We start from the raw sequence: 20,276 nt of genomic DNA, 5'->3' as shown, positions 1-20,276 counted from the left end.
TCAGGCGGGAAAGGTGCCGGGTGACTGGAGCCAGAAATGGGATCTTTCCCAGAAGCTGTGTAGCTTCTGCAGGCAGCCCTCTCCCTGGCAGTGCACTGGAGCAAAGATCAGTATTTCTTCTACATATATTTCTGTGTACCATGTGTGCCCACTCACAGAGGTTAGAAGAGAAGATCAAGTCCCCTGGAACTGGAGTTGCTGACATGGTGGTTTATAAGTGGGTGCTGGGAATGGACCACAGTCCTCTGTAAGAACAGCAGTGTTCTTAAATGTTGAGTCACCTCTCAAGGCCCAGCTTTCTTCTCTATCACATGACTCATGGTTCAGCCTAGGGAATGGTGCTGCCCACAGTGGGCTGAGTCAATTAACAATTAAGAGATCTTCTTCTCTCTCCTGCCACAGGCAAACATGATTGAGGTAATTCCCCAATTGAGACTCTCTTCTCTGAGGCTTTTAGGTTGTGCAAAGTGACATTTAAAGGCGAACACCACAAAAACATACTGATTTTCTGAGGTGATTGGGAAACATGGCTGTTCTCAATGCAGAATGGAAGCTGTGAGATATTGTTTATGAACTGTCAAATGATAGTTAATATGAAGTGACTCAAGTCCCAGTTATGATGCCCCGAGCCTCTGCTGAAGTGCAGCAGAAACTGGGCTTTTGGATCAATTGGATTCCTTGGAACAAGAAATGCTGGATTGGGCCCAGCATTTCTCTAGAGTCTTGAAACTACTTGAGAGTTGTGAGTTTAGAACAAGGGTGAACAGGGTAGAGAGAGATAGAGGGAAAAGTCTGCAGTATGTTCCAAGGACTGTATTAGTTTCTTTTTGCTGCTGTGATAAACACCATGAGCGACTTATAGCAAAAGAGTTTATTTCAGTTCATGGCTCCAGCAGGATGAGTCCATCATGGTGGGGAGGGCGTGGCAGCAAGTGGTAGGCATGGCATCCAATGTAGGAAGCTGAGAGGGCTCACCCTCAACCATATCATGAAGCAGAGAAAGGAACCTGAAGATAAGGGGAGAACCTAAGCTCTCATTTCCTGTCCCCAGTGACGTACTTCCTCCAGAAAGGTTCCACCTCCTAAAGCTCTCCAAATAGTGTCATCAACTGGAGAGTCAGTATTCAAATGGCAGAGCCATGCAGGGACATTCTCATTGAAACTGCCATAGGGACCAAGGCTGCAGGACAATCCCCACGATTCATTTTCTCATGTGCCTCAGGTCTTGACACTACTGCAGTCCTTTTTCCATCCCCTCCTTCAGCATGTACTTTCCTCATTCATTTACTCAAAAAGTGTTTACTGGGTGTCTCTGGGCACCAAGCACTGAGTAAGGTCTGGGATGTAAATAGGGAAAACCAAGCCTGCCTCTCCTCAGTCCAGTGGGGAGACACACACACACACACATACACACACACACAATCGAGTCAGGAAGGCGGCAAATGCTGCACGTGAACATGGTAGGGGGCACAGGTGACATCAAAACCAAGATATGACAGAGGGTACAGGGTGGTCTGGGAAGGGCTCTGTTGGCTCAGATATGAGGGCTTGGCAAGAAGAGAAGTAAAGCCAGGCGTGGTGGCGCATGCCTTTAATCCTAGCACTCTCGAGGCAGAGGCAGGTGGATTTCTGAGTTTGAGGCCAACCTGGTCTACAGAGTGAGTTCCAGGACAGCCAGGGCTATACAGAGAAACCCTGTCTCAAAAACAAACAAACAAACAAAAAAAAACAAACAATAAAAGATGTAAACCATGGTTTCAAAACTCAGGCAGTTAGCAAGCAAAGACAGTGAAGCTGGGACATAGATTTACCTGGTTTTTAAAATTATTTTTTTTTTGTATTTATTGTTCTTTTCATTCAGTATATTCTGGTCGTGTTTTTCCTCTCCCTGGCTTTTCTCAGCTACTCTCCACCTCTCTACCCACCCAACTTCCAAGCAAGCAAGCAAACAAACAAACAAAGGAAAAAAAATTAAAAAACACAAGTAAAAATCAAAATAAACTAAAAACAATCAAACAAACAAAAACCAAAACCCTGTTAGACAAAAACTCACAGAAACAAAGTAAAGAACATACAAGAAAACATCGAGTTTGCTTGTGTTGGCCGACTACTCCTGGGCACGGAGTCTGCCCGGACTTGCAATGGATATATTCAGTGGCACTCTATTGGAGAACATCGATTTTTTTTCTTTCTTAGCAGGTATGACCTGCAAAGAGCTCTTGGTCCGGGGTCGGACTTTGTGTCTACTTCCCCTACTCCTTGCTGGGGTTTTTGTCTGGTTTGAACCTGTACAGGCTTTGTGCATGCTGCCACGGTGTCTGTGTGTGTGACCCTTAAGGATTGCCTAGTTTTCATTACATCTTTTAACAAGCATAAACACTCTCAAATATTTATATGTAGCTGTGTAGCTGCTTGAACAACGGGGAGAAACAGTCAGGTCTTTACCCATCCTTTCTGATGCCATGCTGTGCATGGAAATGCTGCATCCAAAACCCTTTGTGCAGCTGTGAGCACCAGGGCCCAGGCTTGCTGAGAAAACCATTGTTTGGCTGGAGGTGGGATAATGCAAGAGTGTCCAAGCTCATCAAAGTGATTACAATGGCCCCCTTTACTCCATAGCAGGGCAGCTATCAATTAACATGCAGGGCACACACAGACCACTTGCTGATTGCTCTCGTTCTTAGACAAACAAGAGTCTAATAAATTAATTGCTTTCATTCTTAGGCAAGCAAGAGTCTAATAAATTAACAGATGTGTGTGCCCAGGTCACAGATTTGATTGAGGGTTGAGGTTAGGTGGATGCTAGTAAGTTGCCATTGCATTGAGAACAACAGTATTGGTAGCTTTGTGAGTTTTCTCATTTCTCCACTGGCAGAGGAAGAGCTGAAAGCTAGAATCGATGGTCGTGTTCTTGTCTGTTTGGATTTCTGTCTGGAAGCTCAGTTCTTTCTGTGCCAGGCATTGCTGAGCTCTTTGTAAATGATGGAGGTGCAATCCTTGTCTTGAAGAAGCTTGTCAACATAATCATTGCAGTGGGGGAAGTATGGTGAAGAGGAGGGACTGGGCTCTTTGGACCATTCAGGCTGGGATCTGATCCTTTCTCCATCACCATCTGTGTGAACTTGACCGAATGGTAACATCTTTCTGATTCATTTCCTCATTAATAAAAATGTATAAGGTAATTCATAGACACAGCTAACCTACTATGTGGAGATGTCATTGTCACTCTTGATGTATTTCTTATTATTATTGCACAATCCTGCCATGTCACATTCTGTCACTGACTGGGTGACTATGGGCAAGCCACTCAAACTACAAGTTACCATCATTCTCACGGGCTAACCACCACAATTCTAGAGAAGGCTCCAGGCACCCATCATTCTTAACAGCTTGTTCAATTCTTTAGTCATTATTCTGACCCGAAGTTGCTGTATTTGTTTATACAGAGTCCTGTCTCGGCCAGCAGGAGTGGCTGAGAAAGCCCCATGAGCAGGTATTTGCAGGGTCTTTCATGACTTGCTGATGTCATTTGAGCCTAGAACAGTTCCCAGAACAATCACGCCACAGGGTCACACCGAGCATGGTGGTATTGTTGAGGTTAGATTATGAGTTGTGTCTGAGATAAAGCTACACCGAGTGATCACTCCCAGCTCTGACTGTTGGTAATCCTGGTTCTTAGCACTGGTGTCTCCAACTGTGCTGTAGCGGAGTCAAACAACAGGGTCATCATCAATTGTAGGATCCTGATCTTGAGATGGATTGCAAAAACACATGTGTCAGAATTTTGATCAATTCTCAAGACCAAAAGAGAAAGAGCTACAGAAAAAGAAAGGGGATTGGGAATAGGAAAGAAGCATGACTTTTGTTACCAAAGACCATGGCTACCAGTCTAGGACCAACATTTACCCAAGCTTCAGACTTAGGGAGTGTCCAAAACCAGCTACCTCAGTCAGATGACAGGGAAAGAGAGTGCCAGGAAAATGACCCCCAACTGCTCTGGTAGCAAAATGGGAAATTACCCTGGACAGAATCAATTCTGTTTCCAAACTGCCGAGAGTCCACACAAACAATTCCTTATGCCCCCTCCTAATGAAAGGCAGGGGGAATTTTGTTAAAGATAATATAACTAACATGCTCCACCACAGTGTACAATGTACAGAGAGGTTCTTAGAAGCTGGATTCTGGTTAAGCAGAATCTGAATTTGAATGCTGGCCTTGTCCTTTGCTGGGTATATGAACGTAGGCAAAGTGACTTAAACTTCTCTGTGCCTTTGAAAACAAGTTGAATCCACGACGGACTTTGCAAGATCATTGAAAGTGTTTACTGAGATCATTTCTGTCCAATGTCTGATACATTCTAGGGGCTTCATTTACAGCTGCCATTGTTATAAGCAATCGACACTACACAAATAATTTGATCCAATCCCTACAACAGTATAAAGAAGATGCTGTGATTCTTTGCATTTTCATATGAGGACCGGGAGGTCCAGTGAGGTTTCCCAACTCCCTCCAGGCCACACAGTCGGTAAGCATCCACGTTCTGATCCTGAACAAGGCTGACAGCCCAGGGTTTTGGTAATTAGTAAGTTGTATAACATTTCTCCCAAGAACAGCAGAAGTTTAGCAGGACAGGGGAAGGCCCAGAACTTCTGCACCCTCTTGCATAACTGGTCTCTTTCTCTGCTGGCAATCTGAAGTTGTTGGATTTAATAAATATGCTGGCTTACTGTTTCCAAGGCATAGTGAAAGAGCTATATGGACCGGGAAGACAATGCAAGGTCAAGTTGCATATGCTTTTTCTAGATCACTCCAGAGGGTTATTGCTTCAGCTCTCCTCTGTCAAAATATTCTAGGAACAGTGTTTCTTTCTCCTTTTTATTAAGCCCTTTCCTTTCGCAGACATAGGCCATACCAGTTAATTATGGATCCAGGCATATTCTAGCCTCTGTATGGATTAATCCCAAGAGATGGAGTATCTAGAAGCAGAAGGTCCAGGAGTCCTTACTTCCCTTACTTACCAGGAGAAGAGACAAGTCTGTCTGTTTAGTTAGCTTTGGATACTCTTTTCTGGTTATTACAGTGAGACACATGCATTCCCTGAGAAGGTTTTACGGAGGGGGGAACAGTAGAACTGGGAAGGGGCTCAGGCGGCGTTCAGTCAACTGTCCTCTAAATTGAGACTCTGTGCAGGAATTCTTGAACAGTCGCTGAGGTTTGTGTTGTTGCTGCTGTCATAGGAAGAGTTATCTCACCATGTACCAGCCCCCTCTCCCATCACACTGAACAGGAAACGTGAGGCTCACAGTATAGCCTGCAAAGTCCTGCAGGGAGCGGTACCCGTTCTGATACCGACTCTTGCTGTTTCTCCACTGCACTCCAGCCAGCCGTACCCAACTCCCTGCACATATCAGGCTGCTCCGACCACAGGGCCTTTGCACTTACTTTCTCTGAAGAAAACCCTAGACCTTCCCTTAGTTTTTTTTTTTCCCCCAGGCTTCTGATCAAATGTCATCCTTAGGGAGAGACATTTGTCACTATCTAGTTGACTGTGACTATTCCTTTGTTCCAGTTTCCTTATCAATTACCAACCACCCGATATTATATTTCTTCTCTTACCAAAATTCCCCATTTTGGCATTTGAGTGGCAGAAGCTGTCTCCTCAGTGCCATGCATACATTAGGCACTCAATAAAAGCTTGTTGAATGAACACACGGACAAGTCACTAAATGGGTAGAGAGTGTAATAGAAACCCCTCCATTTCATCCTTTCCTTAGGGTTTCTAGTTTGTAATGATTTCTTTCTTTCTTTTCTTTCTTTTTTTTTTTTTAAAAGATTTATTTTATTTTATATGTATGGGCATTTTGGTTCCATGTGCATGAGTGCACAGAAGCACACACACACACACACACACACACACACACGTCTGGAAGTCAATGCATTTCTGGTGTCAACGGACTCTCTGGAACTGGTGTTACAGACAATTGTGAGCTGTTGTGTGGATGCCGGGACTTGAACCCAAGTCCTTTGGAAGAATAGCCAGTGCTCCTTATTGCTGAGCCATCTCTCCAGCCCCTTAGAGTGATTTCTTAACATAATATACCCAGAGGTGTCTGGGCAAGCATTACCTATTAAAGGAGCCTAAAATCAGGCAGAGTCACTTAGAACTATAGTCAAGCGTGGGGGCCTGTGGAGCTTGCTTTTCATACAACTCCCAGGTCCCTTTTGCAAAAGTCATTGTTAATGTGGGCCTCTCTTTACACGGGTGTATAAACAAGAATGTACATTTCAAGAAGGTTATTCCAGGCGGATTAATCAGTCTCTGTCTCATTTTTATCTTTTGAATCTCACACTATCAAATTTTTCTGAAATTTATTATGATTATTGTTGTTGTTGTTCTTTGAGTCAGGTCACACTATGTACCTCTTGCTGGCTTGGAAACCCCAGGTCGGATTCAAAATCAGAGACATCCGCCTGCCTCTGCCTCCCAAGTGCTGGGATTAAAGGCAGGCACCACCACAGCTGGCTGAGATGCATTTAAATGTAATCTAGTCCACTGGCAGCTCGCCATTCATGCTAATGCTGACTTCAAGTAAGAATTTTAAACTGCCGGTCAGGAACCAGGAAGCTACCACCTATCCCCTAACAGAAGTTCTCAGATGAACTTCCTTCCCTTATGTGCTGGCCACTGCAAGAGGACACTCTTTAATGAGGACCTGACCTTCTAATGAGGATCAGATGCTGTCTACTACAGCAGAGATGCTGAACCTTCAGCCTCGTCTGAACAAAGCATCTCTTGTAGCCACAAACCAAACACTTGGTATTCGTTGCCTTGCCCCGCAGTGGCTAACGCATTTCATCTCGCAAACAAATAATACAGGTTTTATTATTTATTTATTCAACCTTGCCATTCCCGAGACCAAGGAGTCCTGATACCGAGCAAGCTTTCATTAGCATGAGATGATAACCTTATGAAGGGCACTTACTACGTCAGTGTTGGATCAGTATAATATGAGTTGTAAAATGTTGGTTTTTCCCCGAGTTTACAGAAATTGTCTTTAACAGTGGCCAGAATCATTTTCTGATGGCACAGGAGTTTTGAAATGGGTTTTGAAAATCCCGGTCACTTGCCCATGGCTAGTTCTGTTTTTGGGGTCACAAGGCCAGCCTAGACCAGAGGTTTCTCTGTGGTTTCTGTTATGCTCACTGTACACTTAGCACTGACTCCGCTTTGCAAGGACTTGTGTCCTTCGCCATGTAGCAGAGTGCCCCATTCTGGGAGAACTTGCTGATTTTCTAATCCTCATTGGGAAAAGAAATGGACCTTAGGAATATTGTCTGATATATTTGAGGTTTTCACACATCTTGACAATGATAATATCACAAAAGCTCTATGAACATAAAGCAAGAGGATCTGTATAAATTGTCTGGGAAAATACAAGCCCTTTCTGAAGACTGGCTACCACATCTGAGGTTTGCTCCAAGCCAGTGGTCATATCGTTTCTGCCCCTTGTCTCATATTTCCTACTTTGCTTATAGTTCATTTGCATACTATGTTCTTCATATATTTATCAGCTTTAAAAAAATACCTTTAATGCCTTGTATTAAATCTCTCTTTGCTGCGTGGACTGCCTTCATCTGCAGTCACTGGTGGTTTGGAACCCTCTGGTCCATTAATTATAGGATGGGGAAAGCCAGTAAATCCCCACAGCTGTCTTTCCCATTATTCATAGTTCACTGCCATTAAGGTTCAAGTGTTATAGGCAAGAACTGAATTCTCTTATAGGCTGCTATCCTTGACAGTAACATGAAACATGGGGTCTGATGAAAGGACTGAAAAGTTGCTGACAGAGCCTCGGGGCCTTCACTCACAGACAGGACTAGGTATAGAGGTACAGATCACAGTTAAAGTGCCCCACTCCTCCTGTGTGGTGTTAGGGACACAGGGTAAGTGGGCTGACCCTGAAGACTGAGTTTAAATATGTAGACTTCAGAGCTAAGAGAAAACAGTTAATGCTGGTTCTCTGTGGATAGAATGCTTTGAAATTTTCTTTTTTCACTGGCTTGTATGTGTGTTTGCCTGTGTGTGTGTGTGTGTGTGTGTGTGTGTGTGTATGTATGTGTGTACCCTAAACTGACTTGGTATTTTAGATTCTTCTATATCAGCATCCCAAATGCTGGAATCATAGACGCCCACTACTATACCAGGCTGCTAGTAGGTGTGTGTGTGTGTGTGTGTGTGTGTGTGTGTGTGTGTGTGTGTGTGAAACTCTGCTAACTAAGGTGGAAGTCTCATGATCAGATAGCCCTCGGGCTTACCGCAATACGGGAGACTCCATGATTGACCGGACTTTTTCTTCTCTGACCTTGTCTGGGGAATTCTAACCCCCCACATAAGCCTCTACCTGAGGAATATTATGCAGCCTCAATTAGATTACAGGATCAATATCCTTTCTCCTGATAAAACCTGTTCAGCTAGCACCTGAAATTCCTGAAATGCTTCCCCATGCTAATGAGGCATTTCAGGGACCCTCAACCCCCAGCCAATGACCTTTGCCCTTCCTGGATGTCCCTACCTTCAATCTCCCAAAACTTTGTAAGGCTTGAATCAACCTAGGTAAAGTTGATCTGCCACTCCATTGCTGGTCCCGGTGTGGTTTCTCACCATAGGGACTTCCAGGGCTTCTGAACCCTTCACTCAATGTCTCTGCTCCCACTGCCCACATGGAGTATAAGCCAACAAACCACGGCTGTGAGGAGACCCATATAATGATATCATCTGTAAACACATACAGATGACGGCATATCCTTTCTAGTGTGAAATGTTAAAATACCATTACACAATTCTAGAGTGTTTCATTATATGTGACTCTAAGCTTCTATTAGAGAGCAGTCCCTCTTACACTGCCTCACAACCCTGAACCCCCATTCTCTAAGTTGTTTCCTACTGCGGAAGTTCCCTCCCACCCCTTGTGACACTATGGTAGGTGGCTTTGTAAAGGCTTCTTTCCCTTGCTGTGGCTTTTCCCAGGAGCATCCTCACTGGTATGTGCTCACTTCCTTGTTTTGGCAGCAAAATGGTAATAGAATAGAGATCGGCAAAAGAGCATATCCTTTCTTTGTTCCTCATCTTGGGGGCAAAGCAGTCACCCAGTCTTTCACCAGTAGTTATGGTGATGTTAGCTGTGTAGTCCTCCCCACCCCCCACTTCATTAGGGAAGAGAAGTTCCCCTCTGCTCTGCCTTTGCTGAGTCTCACAAACTCTTGCTTGCTAGAAGGGGAACCACAGGACTGACAGCTGAGCTTCCTCTCCAGAGAGGCCACTATGCTGGAAACACTTGCCCTGGCATTCCAGGAAACGTCCTCCTTCCAGATTGCGGACTCAAACAGTTCCTCAGCAGAAACTCAATGCAGCACTTTCTACATGAGTATTGACTATTGGGGTTGATCTCATGTCTTCAAAGCATGTCTAGAAACAACCCAAACAGGGACTGCACGTTACCTCTTGGGGTCTGAGAGAAAGTGGAATGGGATGTTTGCAACATTATAAGTTGATCTTACGTTTCCTAGAACCTATAACACTGCTAAGCGCCTATTTTAGGTCCAATTCTTGGTAAGACACTGGGAATATCAGGGGAGGTGATGGAGATCTTATTCTTCTGAACGGGGTACTTAGTAGTGCGCATGCTTGTGTGAGTGTTTGCGTGCATGTTTTATGTTTCAAAGCACTTGGTTACTTGCTTAATCTATATATAATTTGGTCTCCACATTAATCTTTTTTTGTTGGATATTTTCTTTATTTATATTTCAAATGTTATCCCCTTTCCAGTCCCTCTCCCTGGAGACCCCCTCCCCCACCCTTCCCCCTACTTCTATGAGGGTGTTCCCTCACTCACCTGACCACTCCCACCTCTCCTCCCTTTTATTCCCCTATACTGGGGCATTGTGCCTTCACAGGACCAAGGGGCCTCTCTTCTCTCTGATGCCCAACAAGGTCATCCTCTGCTACATATGCAGCTGGAGCCATGAGTCCCTCCATGTGTACTGTTTGGTTGCTGGTTTAGTCCCTGGGAGGTTGGTGGGGAGAGGGGTCTGGTTGGTTGGTATTGTTGTTTTTCCTATGGGATTATGTTATAAGAACTCTTTTTTTTTTTACAGAAATGAGTCATTTAGAGAGAAGCTAAACCTCATCTTGAGAGTCGGGATTCGATTGGAATCTAGAATTCTAATTCTTAGCTTGTTTGCTGTATTGTTTGTTTCGCCTGTTCTCTGAGGGACTATACTAATGAGAGAGAAGATACTAAAGCAAGCACTCCAGCAGACGGAAAACCCTGAGAGTCAGGAAACTCTGGTTAGCAGAGACCTCTCCTGGGATGGTTCTCTGGGTTCTCGAAGGTTGCACAGTGGGTGCTTCTGCTGTGCGGTGTGCTTCCCTGCAGTTGCTGAGGCTTGGAGATGGTTATGAGTTAGGATTTGGATGAGCACTATGGGAAGAAGACCTTGGGCTGCCAAACCATGTAAGCAGTCACGAACTTGGACTCTTTATAGCAGCTGTTGTCTGAGGGGATTCTGTGGGTCATCAATGAGAGGTCTGCTGTGGAGGATGAGATTTGGGCTTGGGTTTGGGAATCAGAATACCTCAAATAAGAGATTGTTTACAACAACATTTGAATAATGGAGATAATATATTGATTTCCTTGGTTTGCTTTTTCAACTTGCACTTGTTACTTGATCAAGAACCCGAGGAGGTGTCACAGGGTGAGAGAGCTGGTTGGTAAGATGAGATCCTGGCTCCCCATCCTTATCTCAAGTTAGGCAGTTCCAGATTTAGTCTTCATTATTTGTTTCATCTTAATAAGAAAAAAAAAAAAAGCCTAATTGTTTTTTTGGAAAGAGCCAAAATCTATCACGATAGTCCGACAAACTTGTTCTGCAGATCCATAAACTAGAACTTATAGTAACAGAGCAAGAACTGTAATTAAAGGTTCTTGGTGCCCAGCGGTTCATTCATCAATGCATTATCATTTGCCTGGTATGTCCCAGGTAGGCTGCAGAGCTGTGGGTGGTGTGTGGATACCAGATCTTTGCATTGGAAGTCCTACAAGGGCTAGAGCTCTGTGAGAAGTACCAAGAAAAATCCAAGAAGAGAGTAAGGGGGAGTCCACTGCTGTCCATTGGATGAGTAGGTCAGGGGAGAGGTCATAGTGTCATGTGACTCGTTTTCATAAACATATTAGGATTTACCAGGGAGATTAAGTGAAGAGGCCATTCTAGGGCAAAGCAGAAACCTGTATTAAGAAATGGAGGTGTGCAAGAACACAACTTAATTAAGAAATTGCAAGCATTTTTCTTATTAAGAAAATTACCATTTATTAAACGTTATTCTGTGCCAGGCATTGTGTTTGGTGATTTGCATGGATTACTTGCCATAATACTCTGAAGAATCCTGAGATGGATACCCATGGGAAAACTGAGTTTAGGGATAGTGAAGTACAGAGGGTCACATAAGGCCTCACAGTTAAACAGGGCAAGAGTTTCAAACTGGATCCAGAGACTGCAGTCTTGATGGGCAAGTGTTAGGGTGCTATGCGTCTGGTGAGGAGTTGAGTTTCAGAGGTTCTCCCACTTCCACCAGAGCAACCAGATGTGCTTGCTGCCCTAAGGTTCCTGAGTCAGTTGATCTGAGGCAGGCTTCAAGGACGGGAGTGCTCGTAAGCTTCCAGGACATTCTGACTTGGCTGGTCCAAGAATCAGAGGACATTTGTCAACTCTGTATCATATCTAGGGCTCGCTGGGTAATCTGTAGGGTTGAGTCACAGATTTGATCAATGAAAGGGTACGTGAAGGAGGGAGGTGGAAAGCAGCAAAAGAAGTTCTGATTGGACCTCCTAAGGTAGGTCTCAAGGAAGATGAGGGACACAAGGAAATGTCGCCATAGAAGCAGGGAACTTAAACACTGATAGCACTCAGCAAGCTCCAAGAAATGATGGAAATAGTTGTATTCAATGAATCAAGTCTCTCTAGATGTGATAACCCAATCAGGAACAAGGCAAGCAAGGATTGCAATAGAGCAAGTGGTTCCAAAGCTGTTCCTTTAGGTAACTGGATTTTGGATGTGTTAAGTTGAGCCCCTTGTGTGGTGTAACAGAGAGATGTCAGGTTCTGGTGGGTGGGGGGTGGGGGGTGGCAACCCTGGTTTAGGAGACCTGGTGTTTAGCTCTGGCTTAGTCATTTGCTCTTCCGTTTCAGAGATGTCACATACTCTTTGCACCTCGCTTTTTTTTCCATCATCAGGGAGAGAAGATAATAGTACCTTTTTCTGCTTAAAGATACTAGGAGGAAATTGTCAATCCTATGTTGAAACTTGAAAAAAAAAAAAAAAAAAAAAACCAAAACAGTTACCTTGGGGGAACAAGATGGCTCAGTGAGTAAAGGAGTTTGCCACTAAACCTGATAATCTGAATTGAATCCCTGGGACCCACACATTAGAGGCAAGAACAGATTCCTTCAAGTTGTTCTGTAGCCTTCACACTTCACACTTGTGCTGTGGCACACACACAGACACACACAGACACAGACACACAAACACAGACACACAGACACACAGAGACACACAAACACAGACACACAGACACACAGAGGGTGTCCACCCTTCCACACACAGATGTGGAAACCGCAGACAGACACACACACACACACACACACACACACACACACACACACACACACCAGGACCACCAGTAGCACCACCGCTACCACCACTCCCAACACACCACACACACAAAAAAATAGAGCTGGACATGGTGTTACACATCTTTAACCCAAGCACTCAAGAGGCAGAGGCAGGCAGATCTCTAGGAGTTTGAGACCAACCTGGTCTATTCAGTGAGTTCTTGGACAGCCAGAGCTAAAGAGCGAGACCTTGTCTCCAAAAAAAAAAGGTGGTGGTGGGAGATGTACTAACATTAAAATATACATAATTTAAAAAGTGAGAGAGGGGGCTGGTGAGATGGCTCAGTGGGTAAGAGCACCCAACTGCTCTTCTGAAGGTCCGGAGTTCAAATCCCAGCAACCACATGGTGGCTCATAACCATCTGTAACAAGATCTGGTGCTGTCTGAAGACAGCTACAGTGTACTTACATATAATAAATAAATAAATCTTTAAAAAAAAAAGTGAGAGAGTAAAAATCTGTTGAAAGAAAACAGAAAACCAGAAACAATTCTTAGTAGCCATCTTCCTACCCTTCCATGAATGGTATGGTACACAATGTGAGCGTCACCTCTAAGATGAAGGGTCTCCTGTGGGTCCCCCAGTGGGCACAGTCTTTCTGTTTGCTGGACTCTTGAACATGCAGGCGACACTAAACAGTTAAGTAGTGTTTTTAACTTTTAAAATGTTTTATTATCAACTAGAGTTAGGCGCAAAGCTGACTTACTTCCTGAGGCTAATTCTTTCAAACCTCTTTTGTTATGAGTTTATTACGTTCAAGGTCTCAGCTTTCAAACTTCCTTTGTTATGAGTTTATTATGTACCAGGTCTCAGGTCACATTATTCTCCATCAGCCTCCTAAGATGATTTTGAAAATTCTTGACAAATGTTTTAAAACTACCAGCTGTGTGTATTCTTTATTTTTTACCAATCCTAAGGCATTAACTGATAGCCCCCTCTGTGTGTGTGTGTGTGTGTGTGTGTGTGTGTGTATGTGTGTGTGTTCATGGGTGTGAGTATGGGTACGTATTTGTTAAGACGCACGTGTGGAGGTCAAAGGACAATTTTGGGTGTTGAAGCGGGGTCTCCTTTTTTGTTCCGTGCTGTGTACACAAGGGCAGTCCATGGGATTGCTCCGGGGATTCTCGTTTCTCTACTACTCTCCCAGGAGGAACACTGGAGTCACAAATACATCACTAACACCAGCTTTTCACGTGGGTTCTGGGGCTCCAAATGCAATTCCTCATACCCATGAGGCACATGATTTCCCACTGAGCCATCTCCCCAACTGTGTGTATGTGTGTGTGTGTCCCATTTAGACGTGTGTGTTTACATATTCCAATATAATACAATAAGAGACTTTCCTAAGATGATATGTGGCCATGGTAATTGATAAGTATTCGTTAACTCCAAAGTCATCCTTAAAACCCACTAGCCCTTCAACTCTCCCATCTGGTTTATTTCTAGATCTTTCCCCTTACTCCTAGCCTTTCTTCCTGGCCACACCAACCAGGGCCTCCCTGGTTGCTGGCTGAATGTCATTCTTTTAAGCCCAATGATTGTATCCATTCTTGATTCCTTGCAAATTGTATTCACACTAGAAAGAGATTAGCTTTAAAATCTGATTAAACCTCTACCTCCTTAAGCCTTCTAAGGGCTTTCTGTTGCTTTAAGGATAAAGATAATGCCATTACAGCTACCTTTGAAAAGACACATGACTGGCCTCCCTTAAACTCTGTACTCTGTCTTCACTTCTGCCCAAACCTTACTTAAGCTGGCTGGTTTTTTTTGCCTTCATGAATTTTACCTTCATCCTGCATATAATTTTTGCACACTGTGTTCCCTTTGCCTAGAAGTCTTCCTTCTCTCTGAATCTGACCATTTGCCCCCACCCTTCAAATCACAGCTCAATTGACTCCACAATGTCTTCTTCGAGTCCTCTTAACTAGATGAAGCCTAAATTCTGTCTTCTCAAAAGATCACTGACTTCTACATGTCTGCACGGACCACAGGTTTTATTTAACACTTAACCTCTGCATCTAGTTGAATGCAGAGGACATAGCTGATGTCTGGTTCACCTTTCCTGTGTACTGAGAACATTGCTTAGTACACATAAAAGCTAGTGAATATCGAATGATGAACGATCACTCACAGATCAATTTGTGTGCAATTCTTGTTAGATGTATAACACATACACAGTCTGGGTAACACATAGACAGTTACAACATAAATTAAATCCCCTGAGAAACATGATGGTATTGATTTCAGCTTTCAATTGTGTGATAATTAAGAGAACAAGCCCTCTTGGCATTTATATTGAAGCTTGCCTTTTCTCTACTGGTTAATGCCTGGAACGTACATTATTCCTAAAACCTCACTCTTGCAACTTAGCATCTTAAGTCCCATCTGCAGTCCAGAACTGTGGAAGCAGTGAGCCAGCTTGTTATTCTTTTTAGCTGTCAAAGCATTCTGACCATTAGGTTGGGAAACAAAGGCTGTTGTTCATTTTGCGAATTCTGAATTTTCTAGTTGTCCTCAGCCAAAACAGAATTTAAAAGACAAGACATCATGACTTTTCAACTAGATCAGGGGGAAATACACAGGAGTGCCATTTTCTAAGGTTCATGGTGGTTTGTTGTCATTACAGTTGGAGCAATATAAAGCCAACTCAGAGCAGTTCAGCATAAGGAGAAACAAACAGAACAGGGACAAAGTTTTAGTGAGTTCCAGACAGTTTCAGAATTGGCAGTGAGAGTGACAAGTGTCAGTCACCCAGCTTTCAAACCTCACGGGTCACCCCAAACCTTCTTATCTTGGTCAGGGCTTGAGAACAAGGAGCCATAGAACCCTTTCATGAAAAGATAGACTGTGCATTTCTGTAAATGCAACGGCTGTATCGCAACCAAGCAACACACTGCTGCTTTGTATAAACAGCAAAGTAAATAAGTCACTGCTCTGAAGTTTCCAGCATCCAGAATACTCTACCACCCCCATGCTGGAGCACCCCAGCTTGTCATTGAGAGATGGAAACTTAAAGTCCAGTGAACAGTGAACACTATAAGTGTTATAGATTAAAATTAGGTTATGAATTAGGTCCAGCCGTTCGACCTGTGAGGCACTGATAAATAAAGTCACTGTCATTTATTCCTATGCTTTCCTAAACGTGGTCTTTGCATGGCTTGTATCAGAACAAACCATTGTGTCCTTGTCTGTCTCCTAAAGTCTCCTTTCTTCTCTTACCCCTTAGAAGCAGTGGAGCAGAATCTCTGGGGACAGGCTTACATATCCCATTTTAATACTTGCCCCTCAGGGAGATCCTTATGGGCCATAATGTTGGAGACTAGAGTGTTCTTGAGGCCGAGTTGCTTATCAGGTGTTTATAGGGTTAGGGTTTTCTCTGCCAGAGGGCAGTGTTCCCTGAAATATGCTGGGTTAATAAGCCACACTGGACGTTTACAGCTTTTCTCGAGCCGTCCCCCCTCCCCCCCATATTCTTTTTGCTGTATTGAGCCGGCCAGCGATGTGTGTCAAAACCTTAAACACAGTAACAGGTGAGCTTTATTTCTTTCGAAACATTTTGCACTGTAGTCTAGTTATTTTAGGTGAATTTTTGGACCTATTGTCTATATTACCAGGCTATATTACCACGCTCGGAGTTTTCTTTATTTGAGATAATGAGAGTTAATTGTGTTTTACAGTTGATTTGATGCCAAGATAAGGTTATCCCACTGACTGCCTAATCTATAATGATCACCTTGTAGTAAAAATCTGCTTGCCTTCTGTCTCGCCCAGCAGCCCTGTTGGGGGTGGAGTCATGAGAACTGCTGAGGACTTCTGCCTGCTAGCCTGCCTCTGGCTTCAGTGAGACTCCCTATTTCAACGGAATAAGGGACAGAGTAATAAGGAAGGACACTCAAAGCCCTTCTCTGGCTTCCACACATGGAAAACACATATACCTTCATATACATATGCACATATAAAACACACACACAATTTGCTTAACTATAGCTAGATGATGTGTATGTATTTAGACACCTGCGTATGTTCTTATATGTATATGTGATGTTTATGTGCACACATGTATGTGTTTGTATGTGTGCATATATACGTGTATGTGTGTGCATGTGTATATTTGTTTATATGCACGTGTATGTAGGTGTGTGCACGCACATGTGTGCATGTTTTGACCAGTTCCTGATGCGCAGTGATCTGGGTAGAAATAGAATTCTTTGGCAGAATGGCTAACAGAAACAGTGGCTGATCTTGATCCTTTTGGATCAATGGGTAATCCAGTGCTGTACAGATCATGATGTACATGACCAACTTGCTCTCAGACTTTGTGGCCCCTCTCTCCTGCACAGCTCGTTTGAACAGCCATAAAATAAAACAACAAAATACAAAATGATCTTCAGTTTCTGAGCTGTATTTTTTATTTCCTCCCAAGGAGAGCCTAGATTTTCTTAGAGATGGGTTTCTATGTCAGAGAAAGTCTCAAGTTGCTGGGAACTACAGGCAGGGGAGGCTGGAGAGAAAAGGAGGCCGTTTGTTTTCAGATCCTCTGTAGCATGCAGGGTACACTGAAATAACAGTGCAGACCCAATGATTTCCTTTTGGTTTACAGATTTCCCTGAAAACAGCAGGTTTGGATCTTGAGACGGAATATATAGTAGAAAAACCTTACATGGGGTTAACATCTTCTAGAAGCCTTGCTAAATAATCAACTCCAGATCAGTTTAGCTTGGCATACAGACTAAAGCAAGAGGCTTGTAGATAAATTCAGAGCCTGCCCCCTCTGTGAGAGTCCAAAGCTAAGAGGATCCTAGAAAAGCCACTGAGTGTCTGGCAGTGTCTCTTCTTCTTTTCAATGAGCTGTTTACTAAATTCTAGAGTTTATAATGAAACCCAGGCTTACTCTGCGGTCCACGTAAACAAGCTCTTGGCTTTTGTGCTATCGGGTTTTATGCGAGCAGAGCCACGGGGGCTTCCTTTAGCAGTTGCTGCCCGGAAGGTTCCTGTTTGTTTACGTATGCACATATGTGCTCTGCAAGAATGATCGTCAAGGGGCCTGGTAGGGGAAAGTCAAAAACAAACCTCCCCTCATTTGAATCCTAAAGGCATATAATATGGAAACGACTTTCCGATTTAGAGACTTCTAAATTTGGTGTGGTTGCCAAAGTTGCAAAATTGCTTAGGATAAGAAACTTCAATGCACACAAGAGCCTCCCAGAACAGTCTCTTCAAAGTAGACGAGCATTTGACAGGAATTCTTGCAACCATTGCCACTTTCAAGCTAAATTCAAGGCTAATGAAGTTCCCTCCCCTACTGTCCTTTATGCCTGCTTCCTACCCCACCCCCACCCCACAAACAAGCCGACTTTTGTCAGGAATGGGTAGAGACTGGAACGATATTGTCTGTTTTTCATACTCAGAAGGACTTTACGCAGCCTAGCTGGCAGCCCCAGTATTTTGATAAAAGTTACTAGTGTAAAATTTAACAACATGAAGGGAAAAATAATGTTATCTCTCGTATGAGTTGCAATTTTGGAAGATCCCATTGTGTGAAACTCACAGAAGTAGCTGAGAATGTATTTATATAGATACAGGGTCATTCCAACTGCCAGAAAAATAAACAAATGGTAAAGACAGAGAGATCTGTTTGGTTTATAAATTGTACTCCCCCCCCCTTGCTTTTTTAAAAAACCCTGAAGCTGGGGGGTTGAGGGTATCAAATAACTACATAGCAAACGCTTCGAGCTGATGGGAAATTCTGGACAGCTCTGATTCATTTTTATCGGATAAAGTACATTTGGTTTCTCTTTTGACAAACCATGTATTTGTGAGGAAAAAAAAAAAAAACAAAAAACAAAAAAAACGAATATGCACTGTTATTGGCCACAGCTACACAAGAAGTCCTCCGGTTGCCAAAGGATACCACATGAAAGTGTCTGGGCAAGGGGAGGGGCCGGTCAGGAGGTGGGGCCAAGAAGGATGTTGCCTTAAGCCTCTTCAGCTCAGAGTTGCAATTTGTGAACCAACTGTGATGAAATCGAGCTCTGGGCGAATCAGATGCGCCTGTCAACTTCCCAGGTGGGATTGCTTGGAGTTAACAGCCTGAGCGCAGAGCCCCGAAAGCAGCATTCAGGGCAAGCAGAGAACACCCTGCAGAGGTTTTTCCAAGAATCCCTCGGCATGGCAAGACAAGGCTGTTTCGGGTCACACCAGGTAGGAGGATGGCACGGTGACTAGCGAGGTGCTGAATCTCTCGGATCACTGCCATTTGAATTAGATTTTTTTTTTCTTTTTCTTTTTCCTTGTTCAAATTCAGACATCATCTGAGAATGCCTTTCGGAATTGTCAGGACTCGGGCTGTTAGGGTCATCTGAACTGCTTCCATGCATTTTGAATGCATCTAATCTAGCTGTGTTTGACAAATTGACCTCCTTATCCCTTTAGGTAATATCCTTGTTCACTTTCGCCATCGGCGTCAATCTCTGCTTAGGATTCACAGCAAGTCGAATTAAGAGGGCAGAATGGGATGAAGGACCTCCTACAGGTAAGAGTAGCAGTTATGAGCAGTTTTGTTTCGTTAACAGTACTGTGCATTTAGCCCAAGGTGTCTCTGTCATAAAACCAATTCTGTCTATAATTTAGGTATAAAGAATGTCGTTTTAATTAGAGACCTTCACTGTCGATTCTTAACAACTGACTGCTTACATTTTTTTTTTTTTTGTATCCTGAAGGTTATACATATTGAAATAAAATGAGAACATTTGTTCATAAACAAAGCCACGTGAACTTTAGGGAGACTAGGTATGGTTTTAGTGTTGGAGAAGGATGGGGCTGACAGGTTCCGTGTGGTACAGGGGGCTGAGACAGATGTGTTGGTATAAAGTACATTATTTGCTATCAGAAAGTTCTGTCCTAGAAATGAGGAAAAAGGAACGTTAAAAGAGGCAATAAACATTTTTTTTTTTTTTAAAGTGAAACTAGAAATTTATAACGTTGGGACTAAGATTTACTGAGACTGGGGGAGCCCTCAAGGTGAGTTCCTTAGAGAGTTTAGAGAGGAGATCTGTACTTGCTGTGTTTCCTTCTGGAAGAAGGCAAGGTGAGTTCTCGGAGCTGACTTAACTAACACAGCTGGAGTGAATGGGGCTCCTTTGCAGTGGGCTGTACCCAGCAGAGTGGGCCTTCATAAAGGAATGTTTGTGCAGGCTGAGGGGGCCTCCTTGACCTGGTCTTAAGCAATGGCTTGGTTAATTTCCTGGAAATTGGAGCTGCTGATGGTTTCAGAATTAAAAATTGCATTTGAAATGACAGGTACCCTGGGGGCAATATTTTCTTCCCTTTCTCTGACATCACAGTATGTTTTCTGTCTCCCTGGGAATTTGGTGTTTCTCTGTGCTTCTTGATTGGCATTGCTATGAAACACCACCTGCCTTTATACCACCAGAAATGTGTATTAGTAAATGAGGCATAGTGGAATATTGAATCCTCCACATGGCAAGTTATCTGAGTTAGGCTTGAGAAGATGGTTGAAGGTACAGTAGGAGATGTGGGTGAAGGAGC

General features: G+C 43.5%; 1 protein-coding gene across 7 annotated transcripts in view; it reads left to right on the top strand.

Annotated features, from left to right (window-relative positions):
- The window catches only part of Enpp2 (ectonucleotide pyrophosphatase/phosphodiesterase 2), a 114,829-nt gene that overhangs the window by 16,264 nt on the left and 78,289 nt on the right, over positions 1-20,276 (top strand). For 3 of the 7 annotated variants that reach the window (XM_029547851.1, XM_021217290.2, XM_021217289.2), the window contains exons 1-2: positions 18,737-18,929; positions 19,161-19,260. In XM_029547851.1, the coding sequence (XP_029403711.1) occupies positions 18,774-18,929; positions 19,161-19,260 (256 nt within the window). In that variant the 5' untranslated portion in view covers positions 18,737-18,773. Of the gene's footprint in view, positions 1-18,712; positions 18,930-19,160; positions 19,261-20,276 lie in introns of those variants that run through there. The other 4 variants (XM_021217293.1, XM_021217291.1, XM_029547853.1 and 1 more) reach the window with 3 other exon arrangements.

The sequence above is a fragment of the Mus pahari genome, chromosome 17 (genome assembly GCF_900095145.1).
Source record: "Mus pahari chromosome 17, PAHARI_EIJ_v1.1, whole genome shotgun sequence".
Classification (NCBI taxonomy): Eukaryota; Metazoa; Chordata; class Mammalia; order Rodentia; family Muridae; genus Mus; species Mus pahari.
This window is presented reverse-complemented; position numbering and strand designations above follow the sequence as displayed.